Source organism: Mastomys coucha, unplaced genomic scaffold, assembly GCF_008632895.1.
Source record: "Mastomys coucha isolate ucsf_1 unplaced genomic scaffold, UCSF_Mcou_1 pScaffold7, whole genome shotgun sequence".
NCBI classification, from domain to species: domain Eukaryota; kingdom Metazoa; phylum Chordata; class Mammalia; order Rodentia; family Muridae; genus Mastomys; species Mastomys coucha.
In genome coordinates this window covers 42,393,999-42,404,339 of record NW_022196913.1, presented here as the reverse complement: position 1 = coordinate 42,404,339, position 10,341 = coordinate 42,393,999, and the positions used below count along the sequence as shown (strand labels likewise).

General features: G+C 39.3%; 1 protein-coding gene across 1 annotated transcript in view; it reads right to left on the bottom strand.

The window, feature by feature from the left end:
- Riok1 (RIO kinase 1) overlaps positions 1-10,341 on the bottom strand; it is a 25,451-nt gene that overhangs the window by 10,826 nt on the left and 4,284 nt on the right. The window contains exons 3-8 of the mRNA XM_031358090.1: positions 7,378-7,468; positions 6,508-6,577; positions 5,159-5,201; positions 3,550-3,642; positions 1,727-1,839; positions 1,563-1,643 (exon numbers count right to left, since the gene is read on the bottom strand). Coding sequence (XP_031213950.1) covers positions 1,563-1,643; positions 1,727-1,839; positions 3,550-3,642; positions 5,159-5,201; positions 6,508-6,577; positions 7,378-7,468 — 491 coding nt within the window. The remainder of the gene's footprint in view (positions 1-1,562; positions 1,644-1,726; positions 1,840-3,549; positions 3,643-5,158; positions 5,202-6,507; positions 6,578-7,377; positions 7,469-10,341) is intronic.

Genomic DNA, 10,341 nt, shown 5'->3' with positions numbered 1-10,341 from the left:
CTAGTCTACAGAGTGAGTTCCAGGACAGCCAGGGTTATACTCAAAAAAACAAAAAAAAAAGAGAAGAGTACTAGAGCTGAACGTGGTCCAGTGGAGGAGGAGAGATTGAGGGATGATCTTTCTAAATATTTCCCGCAATACATACACTGTAATATAGCCCTAGGGTAATGTGTTAACAGAGCTCCTGGTCTGGGGCTGGGAGCTCGCTGGAGTTTGTTACCACTCTAGTGCCAGTACTGGCCGGCTTCAACACAATGGGGAGATAATGGCAACACAATGGTGGGGTTCTGCTATTCTCTCCCAGCTAGCAAGATTATCTCACATGCAACGCCCCACACACCCACACACCCCACAATCAGTCATCTAGCACCTAGTTACCCGGTAGAAACATGACTCTTAACGCTTATTAATTTCCCTGCTTCCCTTCTGACCTCTGACCTCTCTCACTCCTAAACTTCTCGTTTTACCTCTCTATTCCTGTCCAATCATAGGCCTGTCACTGCCCTAATGTTATTGGACAGAGAAAATGCTGCAACAGAGCAGTTACAGACCAAGAGCTGACACTGCTGTCAGAAAACAGCACTGAGTTCTCCGAACTACACTGCTATGTCATAACCAAGTCCTTTTAAATGTCACCATTACGTGCCAACCACAACATCAAAGCACTGATAAGCAAACCATTAAATCACATAACTTGTAACACCCAATCTACTTCTAGAGGTGTTAAACTCGGAAGAGAAAGTATACCTCAGGACTGACGAGACAGCAGCTATGTCAACAATTATCTTCGAGTTTACTAATATCAAAAATAAAGCAAGTCACTGCACACACCTAGTGGCCAGTTGCACACAGAAATATTTTCAAAACAAATGGTACTGGCTTAATAGCAAATTGTAACTATGAATAACACATAAAAAGTTAAGACACTAGAAAGGGAAAGGAAAAAAGCCACAAACTTTGAAAAACCTAGCTAAGTGTCCTTTCTTTACAGTAGTTACAGAAAAATGCCTATCTAAATGTGTCCTACACTGGACTGAGTAAAAAAAGCAAGTGATTAACCAGAGCTGAATGCCTGACAACATTTATCTAAAACCCTTGGTTTGATTTTGTTGTTGTTTTTGCTTGTTTTGTTGTTTTTGTTTGTTTGTTTTTGAGCCAGGATTTCTCTATATAGCTCTGGCTGTCCTGAAACTCACTCTGTAGACCAGGCTGGCCTTGAACTCAGAGATCCGCCTGCCTCTGCCTTCTGAGTGCTGGGATTTAAGGTGTAAGCTGGGCACCACTGCCCAGCTCTCCTGTAATTTTTTTAAATGAAAGCATTACCATCACTGTCACTGTCTTAAAATCCTATACAAAGCCTTACCTCAAAACAAATTCTACATGTTTTCACATGGCTGCAGGCTCTTCAGAATCGCAAAATTCGTCTACATAACTCACCATAGTAATAGTCTAATAGTAATGGTCTAATAGGTCCCGTCTTCTTGGAAAGGGTAGGGCACAGACACCCATACATACACGGTTACGCATATGGACTACAACCCCTCACAAACACCACCAGTTACCTGTGCAAATTCCTCATCTCCTTCTCTGCCCACGTCTTCACCATTTTTCTAGGGTTTCCTTTACAATAGCCACGACGGAACCTAGAGCAAAGGAACACTTGTTAATCACTGCATTATACTACTTTAGCACTTGAGGGAAAAGGGAATCAAGAATCTGCACTCACCTGAATTCACCAGTCACATACTTATCACGATCTTTGAACATCAAAATAGAAGTTTTGTATATTTTGATTGCTCTGCTCTCTCCACTGGGTGTGCTAGCATAGTATACATTAGCCTATTTTAAGCAAAAAACAAAGAAAATGAAACGTGTTAAATAACTAGAGTCAGTGATTCTAACCTCAAAAGTAAACTGAGGGGCTGGAGAGATGGCTTGGCGGTTAAGAGCACTGACTATTCTTCCAGAGGTTCTGAGTTCAATTCCCAGCAACCACATGGTGGTTTACAACCATCTGAAATGATTATCCGACAGTATCTTCTGCTGTGTTTGAAGACAGAGACAGTATAACCACATATATGAAATAAATCTTTAAAAAAAAAAAAAAAAGTAAACTGAAATGATGACACCGTCCTCTCTGGAAGGTGTGAATTAAAATAGGAAACATTGTGTGACAAAAAATATACCTCCAGCATACATCCATACGCCACCCTGTGATGTTCTGGCCAATGAGAGGCCCTATATGCCAGAATGCACTCATAAGACCATGTCACCTATAGTGATGGCATAGCAGTCTTAGGTTTCTAGTACACAAAACTGCTTAATGACTCATTTCTCTGAACACAGCCTATTGTTACAAGAGGCACACTAGATATAGAAAAACCCAATTTAAATATAATTGGTTTCACACACATATCTCTGGTGAAAATTTTCTTACATCTAATTAACTGCCACAGAAAATGAGTTGCTAATTATGATGGTCTGAATGAGAAACGTCTTCCACAGGCTCATGGATTTGAACCCCTGGGCCCCAGTGGGCGGGTTTATGTTTCAGAGCTTATGGAACTTTGAGAGGTATAGCTTTGCTGGAGGAAGTGTGTCTCAGGAGGTAGGCTCGGGAACTAACAGCCTGTGTCTACTTCTATTCTAGTTTACCCTGTTTCCTTCCAGACTTTCTCCCTATCATCATGGACCCTAACTCTCTCGAACCCTAAACTAAAATAAATGTTCTTCCTTAAGCTATACTTTATCACAGCAAGGGAAGAGTAACAACATATTGGTTTTTTCTAAAGTCACACTTAGCCTTTAAACACAGCACATAGGGGAGGCATAGGATCTTTGAGTTCAAGGCCAGCCTGGTCTACAGATACACAGATAAACCCTGTCTAGAGAAAAAAAAGTCACACGTAGTTTTTCTAGACTTACAAATAAAGAAACAAGAATGGCTAAAAAATTCGAGCCAATAAACCTCACTCATTAGTAGTAATTTTAAATTGGGACTCAGGACCAATTTAATTTGAAAAATCTAAGCTCACTGCTCAACACACAGACTCAACAATACAATAAAGCAATCACAGTTTCACATACAGTTTCTTATCAACTGACTACCAAGCAAAATAATTTCTAGATACATTGTTAATATACTATCTGGTGTATATAGCTTTTTTCTCTTTTTCACTGTGTAGTCCTGGCTGCCCTAGAACTTGCTTTGTAGACCAGGCTGGTCTCAAACTCAGAGATCTGACTGCCCCTGCCTCCAAGTGCTAGAATTAAAGGTGTACATGACCATAGCCAGCTTTGTTTCTTTTTCGACAGGGTTTCTATAAGTAGCTTTAGTTGGCCTAGAATTTGCAATATAGACCATGCTGGCCTGGAACTCACAGAGATCTACCTAATTCTGCCTCCCAAGTAATGGGATTGAAAGTGTATGTTACAATGCTTGGCTTTCTTTTCTTTTTAAAAGCACACATTATAAAGACCCTTAGTTTTCCCGGGTATTTGAAACAAGGAAACTAATATGAAGATACTGTCATCCCAACAAAAGCTCACTTCTTTGCCAGTGCTAATGCAGCCATGTATCTCTGATATGTGGTCTCTATGCAACAACTTGAATAAAATCATCCTTGTTCTGGGATCCAAGACCTAAAAATTAAAAAAAAAAAAAAAATTCTTTTTAAAGTACAATCATGAAAACAAATCACACTAAATTAAAAAAAAACATCAAATATACCAACAGTGATCAAGATGGCTCAGTGAATGAAGGTGCTTGACACCAGGCTGTGACCAAGTCTCCTTGCCCCAGAACCCACCCACATATAGGTGAGTGAATGGAACGAGCCCCACAAAGTTGTCCTATGGCTTTCACAGAGGCCCCATTGCACAGGCAGTGCCTTCCCCATCGTGCACACACACAGTTCAGTTTGGTTTCTGTTGCTGTGATAAACACTATGACCAAAACAGTGAGGGGAAAATGATTATCTCATCTTACTCTTGCAGAAAACAGTACCCGAGAAGTCAGGACAGAAGCTGCATGCAGGAACTGAGGCAGAAACTGTAGAGGAAAGCTGCTGACCGGCCTGCTTGCTACACATTGCTCAGCTTGCTTTCTTATACAACCCAGGATGCCCAGTTCATTCTTATACTACTCAGGTTCAGGGTGTTATTACCCCACAGTGGGCTAGCACACACGCTTGCCTACAAAGCCAATCTGATGGAGGCAATTCCTCCCTGAAGGTTTTCCTTCAGGGTTCTCCTTTTCCAGGTGGCTCTAGTTTGTAGTAAGTGGACAAAAACAAAAAACCCAACCAATATAAAATATAATAACAAGTTAACACTATAAATAACCACTTTCTTGTGCAATGATTCAATTGCACAAACTTGCAGGTCAGCTTCTACTTCAATCATATCCTGATGTCCATCAAATTAGGGGCTAGTGTCCCATTCCCTCTAAAGAATAAAGCGCATGTAATTTCTAAACAAAGGTCTCTAGTTAGATATTTGAAGGTTCTTTTTTTTTAAAAAAAAAAAAAAAAAAAGAGGGGGGCTGGAGAGATGGCTCAGTGGTTAAAAGCACTGATGCTCTTCCAAAGGTCCTGAGTTCAATTCCCAGCAACCACATGGTGGTTCACAACCATCTGTAATGAGATCCAGTGCCCTCTTCTATTGTGTCTAAAGAGAGTGACAGTGTACTTACATAAAATAAATAAGCAAACCTTTAAAAAAAGAAAAGAAAAGAAATGTGACGGTATCACCCTTTTTCCCTTCTCCTTCATCTCCACATGCCCTAGACACATGGCAGCTACTCAACCTGCCTTATGGCAGATAGTCAATCTATTTAACAGGGAAGAGAATAAAATTCCTACAGACCCTGCTCAGGAAATGTCCTGGTCTAACAGTCTCTGTCTTCCAAACTCGTGAGAAGGGGAAGCACTGCACAGTAGCTTCAAAGGTTATGGAAGCTATTCTGAAAGGGTTATGGCTCTGCCTTACCTACTAGTGGTCATTTTATACAGCAAAATGCCAATCACTGAACTTGACAGTGTTTACTTAGGAGTAATTTTAGGTGAAGTTAACACCAACAGGAAGCTAAAATCAAGGCAAAATTCAAAAAGAAAAGGAATGCTAATTTCAAACAAGACTATGAGCACTTCAAGCATACCTGTTCTACGGTTGCTCTGTCGGCCTTATCTTTAATGCGATACCTGAGTGGGACAAAAAAGTATAGCAGACATATTCAAAATTCAGTGAGAAGCCAGAATGAGACTTCTACATGTGCACGATTTGGTGACAATTCTCAAGAAGTTTTTCATAAGAGACATAATTGATACAGACTCTTCACTAAGTTTAAACTCCATTTCTCTGAATATGCAAGTCAATTCTCTTTAGCAGGCATGCCCAATCTTTTATTTCTTTCCATTTTAGTTTTTAATCTTTTTCACTTCTTTTCTTTTATTTTTTTTTTTTTCCTTTGAGACAGGATTTCTCTGTATAGCCCTGGATGTCCTGGAACTCACTCTGTAGACCAGGCTGGGCTCGAACTCAGAAATCCACCTGCCTCTCTCTGCCTCCTAAGTGCTGGGATTAAAGGCATGTGCTACCACTACCCAGCTCACTCATTTTCTTATAAGTGAATGAAGAGTAGGTAAGAGCATGCCACCCTGCATGTGATGGTCAGAAGACAACTTTTGGGAGTTGGTTCTAACCTTCTACCACCAAGGATCACACATATAAATGTATATATAAATATATAGATGTGCATATATAATGTTACATATGAAATATGTATTTCACATATGCATGCAGAAGGGACAGAGAAAGGAGGAGACAGAGAGAGGTGGGAGAAGGAATGCGAAGGTGGAAGTCTTCCCACATTCTGAGGCATTAAAATAAGAGAAGCGGGAGTACAGTGGCAGGGAAGTGTGGAGTGTCTGTGCTGTCCTTTAATGATCCTACTTATGTGTAAGGCTGCATTTCTAGACTTTTATCTCAAAGTAATTTCCAAAGGCAGACACTGATTTGCTTCAGCTCATCCACTAGATAACAATCCAACACACTAACTTGAACTAACATGGGCTCAAACACAAAAAGTCAGACAGACAGGTCAGTAAAATACCAAGTGGCCAAAGTGCCTCGCAAAATGCAGTTATCTCTGTTTACACAGTAACAAACCAAAGACAAATTGATTTTAGTGTTCAGGTCTGACACTGCTAGTGGATTAACATAACTTCCTATACTGCAGTGATCATCCCAGTTATTAGCACATAGAGAAGTCAGCAGACCTCAGTCAACTGGAATCTATAAACACTCATCCTGATGAAAGCACATTTATGAACTTCACAAGACTGTACCTTTACTACTTAAGACTCATTCACTATTTTGATTTGCAAAGGCAGAGAACATGCTAAGCTAATAAACAAAAGCCCATTAACATCCCCTGCACACCAATTACACTGCCCAGTGGAGAAATCAGTCTCTACCAGCCATACTTTACACCGAAACATTACTTACGACTCTGCTTCTTTTTGTCTCAATTTTACGGTGACTTTATTTGTCACAGAATCAGTAACATTCAGCTTATCTAAAAAGACAAAAACTCACAATGTAAACAAGACAAAAGGCACTAATAGTCACCTCTACTTCCTTATACATTTTCTTAACAGAATTAGAATATACTTTACTTATGAGATAAGCAGTAAACCAACTTATTTTTTTATAGTATCCATTTTCAGCACTATAGTATGCTTTTTGAACCATAATTCTAAAATTGTAGATATAGACAATACTCAAAATTCCTATGGATCTTCATAGGAAATCTCAGATAATTAATATTTTGTACAATACAGATAACACAACTATCTGAATTCAAAATTTAATTTTGCAAGTTTTCAGTTTCTTTTCACATTAGAGATATATCATGATAACTAGGAAAAACTTATACACATTACTTTATGTATATTACTTTATGTGATATTTATGGAGAATATCCATGAGACACTGGTAGGTTTACAGAGTCAAAATGGTCCAAATAGAAAACCATGGCCTTGCATTCTTAAAGCCTTATAGTTCAATCGAGGGCTGGCTTTCAACTAAACCACTGACACCACCTAACTAAACAAAACAGCATTTTTAGGCTGTTCTAATATAAAAGGCAATGCAGGACAGAGAAGAATTGGGGTGAGTACATGAAAACAGAGAACAAAACCAAAGAAAACAGAGAACGAAGTCATTAAAAGTTACTTTTCTTCATTTTATCTAGAGTCATTCATTGACTCTATCATTGAATCAAATACATTCGGTTCTTCAGCCAACAAAAGTGCCCAACATTTAGAACGATTTCTTCACAGCTCAGTTAGGTAATGTATTTTTTAAAAAACTTACTTAAATTGATTTTATTTTCAAATTTTCGCAAGGACTTGTCAATTGGAGTAGACATTTTGGCTGAATTGTAATTAGAAGTCTGTCGATTCGCCTACAAGAAATTAGTTGAAAATATGATTAATGGTAAATTCAAGCTTAAGGTTCATAATTACATTTTTTTCTCCCTTATTTTTTATTATGATTTGGGGAAGGGAACAAGAAAAGTTAACTTTCTTCCCACCTTGATGGACCCAGGAATTGAACTCAGGTTGTCAGGCTTGACACCACTGCATTTACCTGCTGAACCATCTCCCTGCTCCAGTTCAGTTAGTTATTAAAGCAACATTACATATATGAGCATACTAAAAAAGAGACAAACGTTAAGACTGTTTTTAAGGTTCTTAGAGCTGGAGAGATGGCTCAACAGTTAAGGATACTGGCTGCTCTTCTAGAAGAGCTGGGTTTGATCCCCAGCACATGCATGGCAGCTCACAACCATCTGTAAGTCCAGTCCCAGGGGATCCAGAACCTTCTTTTAATCTCCTTGGGCATTTCATGAACTGCCTACACATGGTGCACAGATACATATACAGCTTAAACACCCACACATATAAAAAAGTAAATAAAATAGAAAAAAAAGCATTTCAAAAGAAGGCTAAGGTTACTGACACAGAACACAGGCCACATGTTATGTTCATCTCTTCAATGTATTTTTTTGTTATTATGAATAATTACTAAGTTGGATTTTTTAAAATTTAATTGACTTGTACATTTGATACTTGAGTATCCATTTACCTTCAAAGTCTTTAGCAAAGAGCTAAGGCTAATATTAAATTCATTTTTTTAAAGATGTATTTATTTATTATATGTAAATACACCGAAGCTATCTTCAGACACACCAGAAGAGGGCATCAGATCTCATCACAGATGGTTGTAAGCCACCAAGTGGTTGCTGGGATCTGAACTCAGAACCTTCGGAAGAGCAGTCAGTGCTCTTAACCACTGAGCCATCTCTCCAGCCCCCAAATTCTTTTTTAAGTTTACTTTTATTTACTTTATGTGAGTACACTGTCCCTCTCTTCAGACATACCACAAGAGGGTATCAGATCCCTTTATAGATGGTTGTGCGCCACCATGTCGTTGCTGGGAATTGAACTCAGGACCTCTGGCAGAGCAGTCAGTGCTATTAACCTCTGAGCTGTCTCTTCAGCCCCCGCCCCCTTAAATTCATTCTTAACCCTGCACTTTAAGCCTGGCACTTCAAGAAAAAGAATGGGGAAAGATAAGTACGAGGTTCGGCACTTACACTGGTGTTCTGTACAACCTTAAGTAACACCAAAGAGAGGCAGAAGCAATACCTAAAAATCATAGTGAATGCAATACAGATTTTTTTTAAGATTTATTTATCATTATAAATAACTACACTGTAGCTATCTTCAGACACATACCAGAAGAGGGTATCAGATCTCATTACGGGTGGTTGAGAGCCACCATGTGGTTGCTAGGATTTGAACTCTGGACCTTCGGAAGAGCAGTCAGTGTGTTCTTACCAGCTGAGCCATCTCGCCAGCCCGCAATACAGATTTTAAAGACAGGCTCTCAGCCAGGCAGTATTGATACATGCCTTTAACCCAACAGAGACAGGTAAATCTCTGAGTTCAAGACCAGCCTGGTCTATGGATTGAGGTTCAGGGTGGCACAGAGATACACAGAAAAACCCTGTCTCAGGGAGGAAAACGAAAGTTTAAAGTAGTACAAAACAATTGTTGATTCCCTCTTGTATCTCAGCATGAAACTCTGAGGCTTGGTTATCTTATCTGTAAAAAACTTAAATAGATTTTCTACTATACTTAACATAAGCTTTTTTTTTAGAATTAGTTATCTCACTTTATTTGTATGAAGGTTTTGCCTGCATGAATGTATGTGCACCACATGGTGTCTGCCCAAAGATGCCATAAGAGAGCATTGGATACCCTGTAACTGGAGTTACAGATGATAGTGAGCTGCCATGGAGGTGGTAGGAATTGAACCCAGGTCCTTAGCAAAGGCAACACGTGCTCTAACCCACTGAGCTATCTCCTTAGCACCTTTACTTTAACTTTTGGGACACAGATCAGTAGTACTTGCCTAGTATGTAAAGGCCCTGGGCTCATTCCTAGTACCACAATAAGGAAAAATCAGGTCACGTTTCCTATCACATACATGCCAGACTGACTGATTTGACTTTTGTAGTTCTGGGATGCATGGTAGGCCAGTGCTCCAAAAATGCACTGCATCTCCAACAAAACAATTTAATTATTATAATCACCAGCAACAAACAGTTAACAGACAACATTAGCTATATACATACATCATAACATAATCCTTGCTGAAATTATCCAAAGTCTCACCAGTGACTCAGTGTAGGGCTTATCAAAACCTACTTTATATTCCAGGCTGGCCTTGAACTTGTCATCCTTCTACCTCCTCTGACAGGTAACTGGGGCTACAGAACTGTACCACCAGCCCAGCTACACTTCTCTAGTTACCAATGAGTTTCATTTTTTTTTTCCTACTGTGCTAGGAAGCCAGGGACAGACCCCTTTTGTACACTAGCCAAATACCTTACTATTGAGCTGCATTCCCAGCCCCCTTTCTGTTCCGTAAGTGGTCTATAGTTAATAGCTTAGTCATGGCCTTTCCTTTGTATATTTTTAAATTTATTCATCCTATGACACTTCAGTAACTCTTAACATTTACTGATTTTTTTTAAAGATTTATTTATTTTATGTATATAGGTACACTGTAGCTGTACTGATGGTTGTGAGCCATCATGTAGTTGATGGGAATAGAGATTGCTTGCTCCGATCGGCCCCAATCACTCCAGCCTAAAGATTTATTTATTATTGTTTCTAAGTACACTGTAGCTGTCTTTAGCCACACCAGAAGAGGGCATCAGATCTCATTATGGATGGTTGTGAGCCACCATGTGGTTGCTGGGATTTG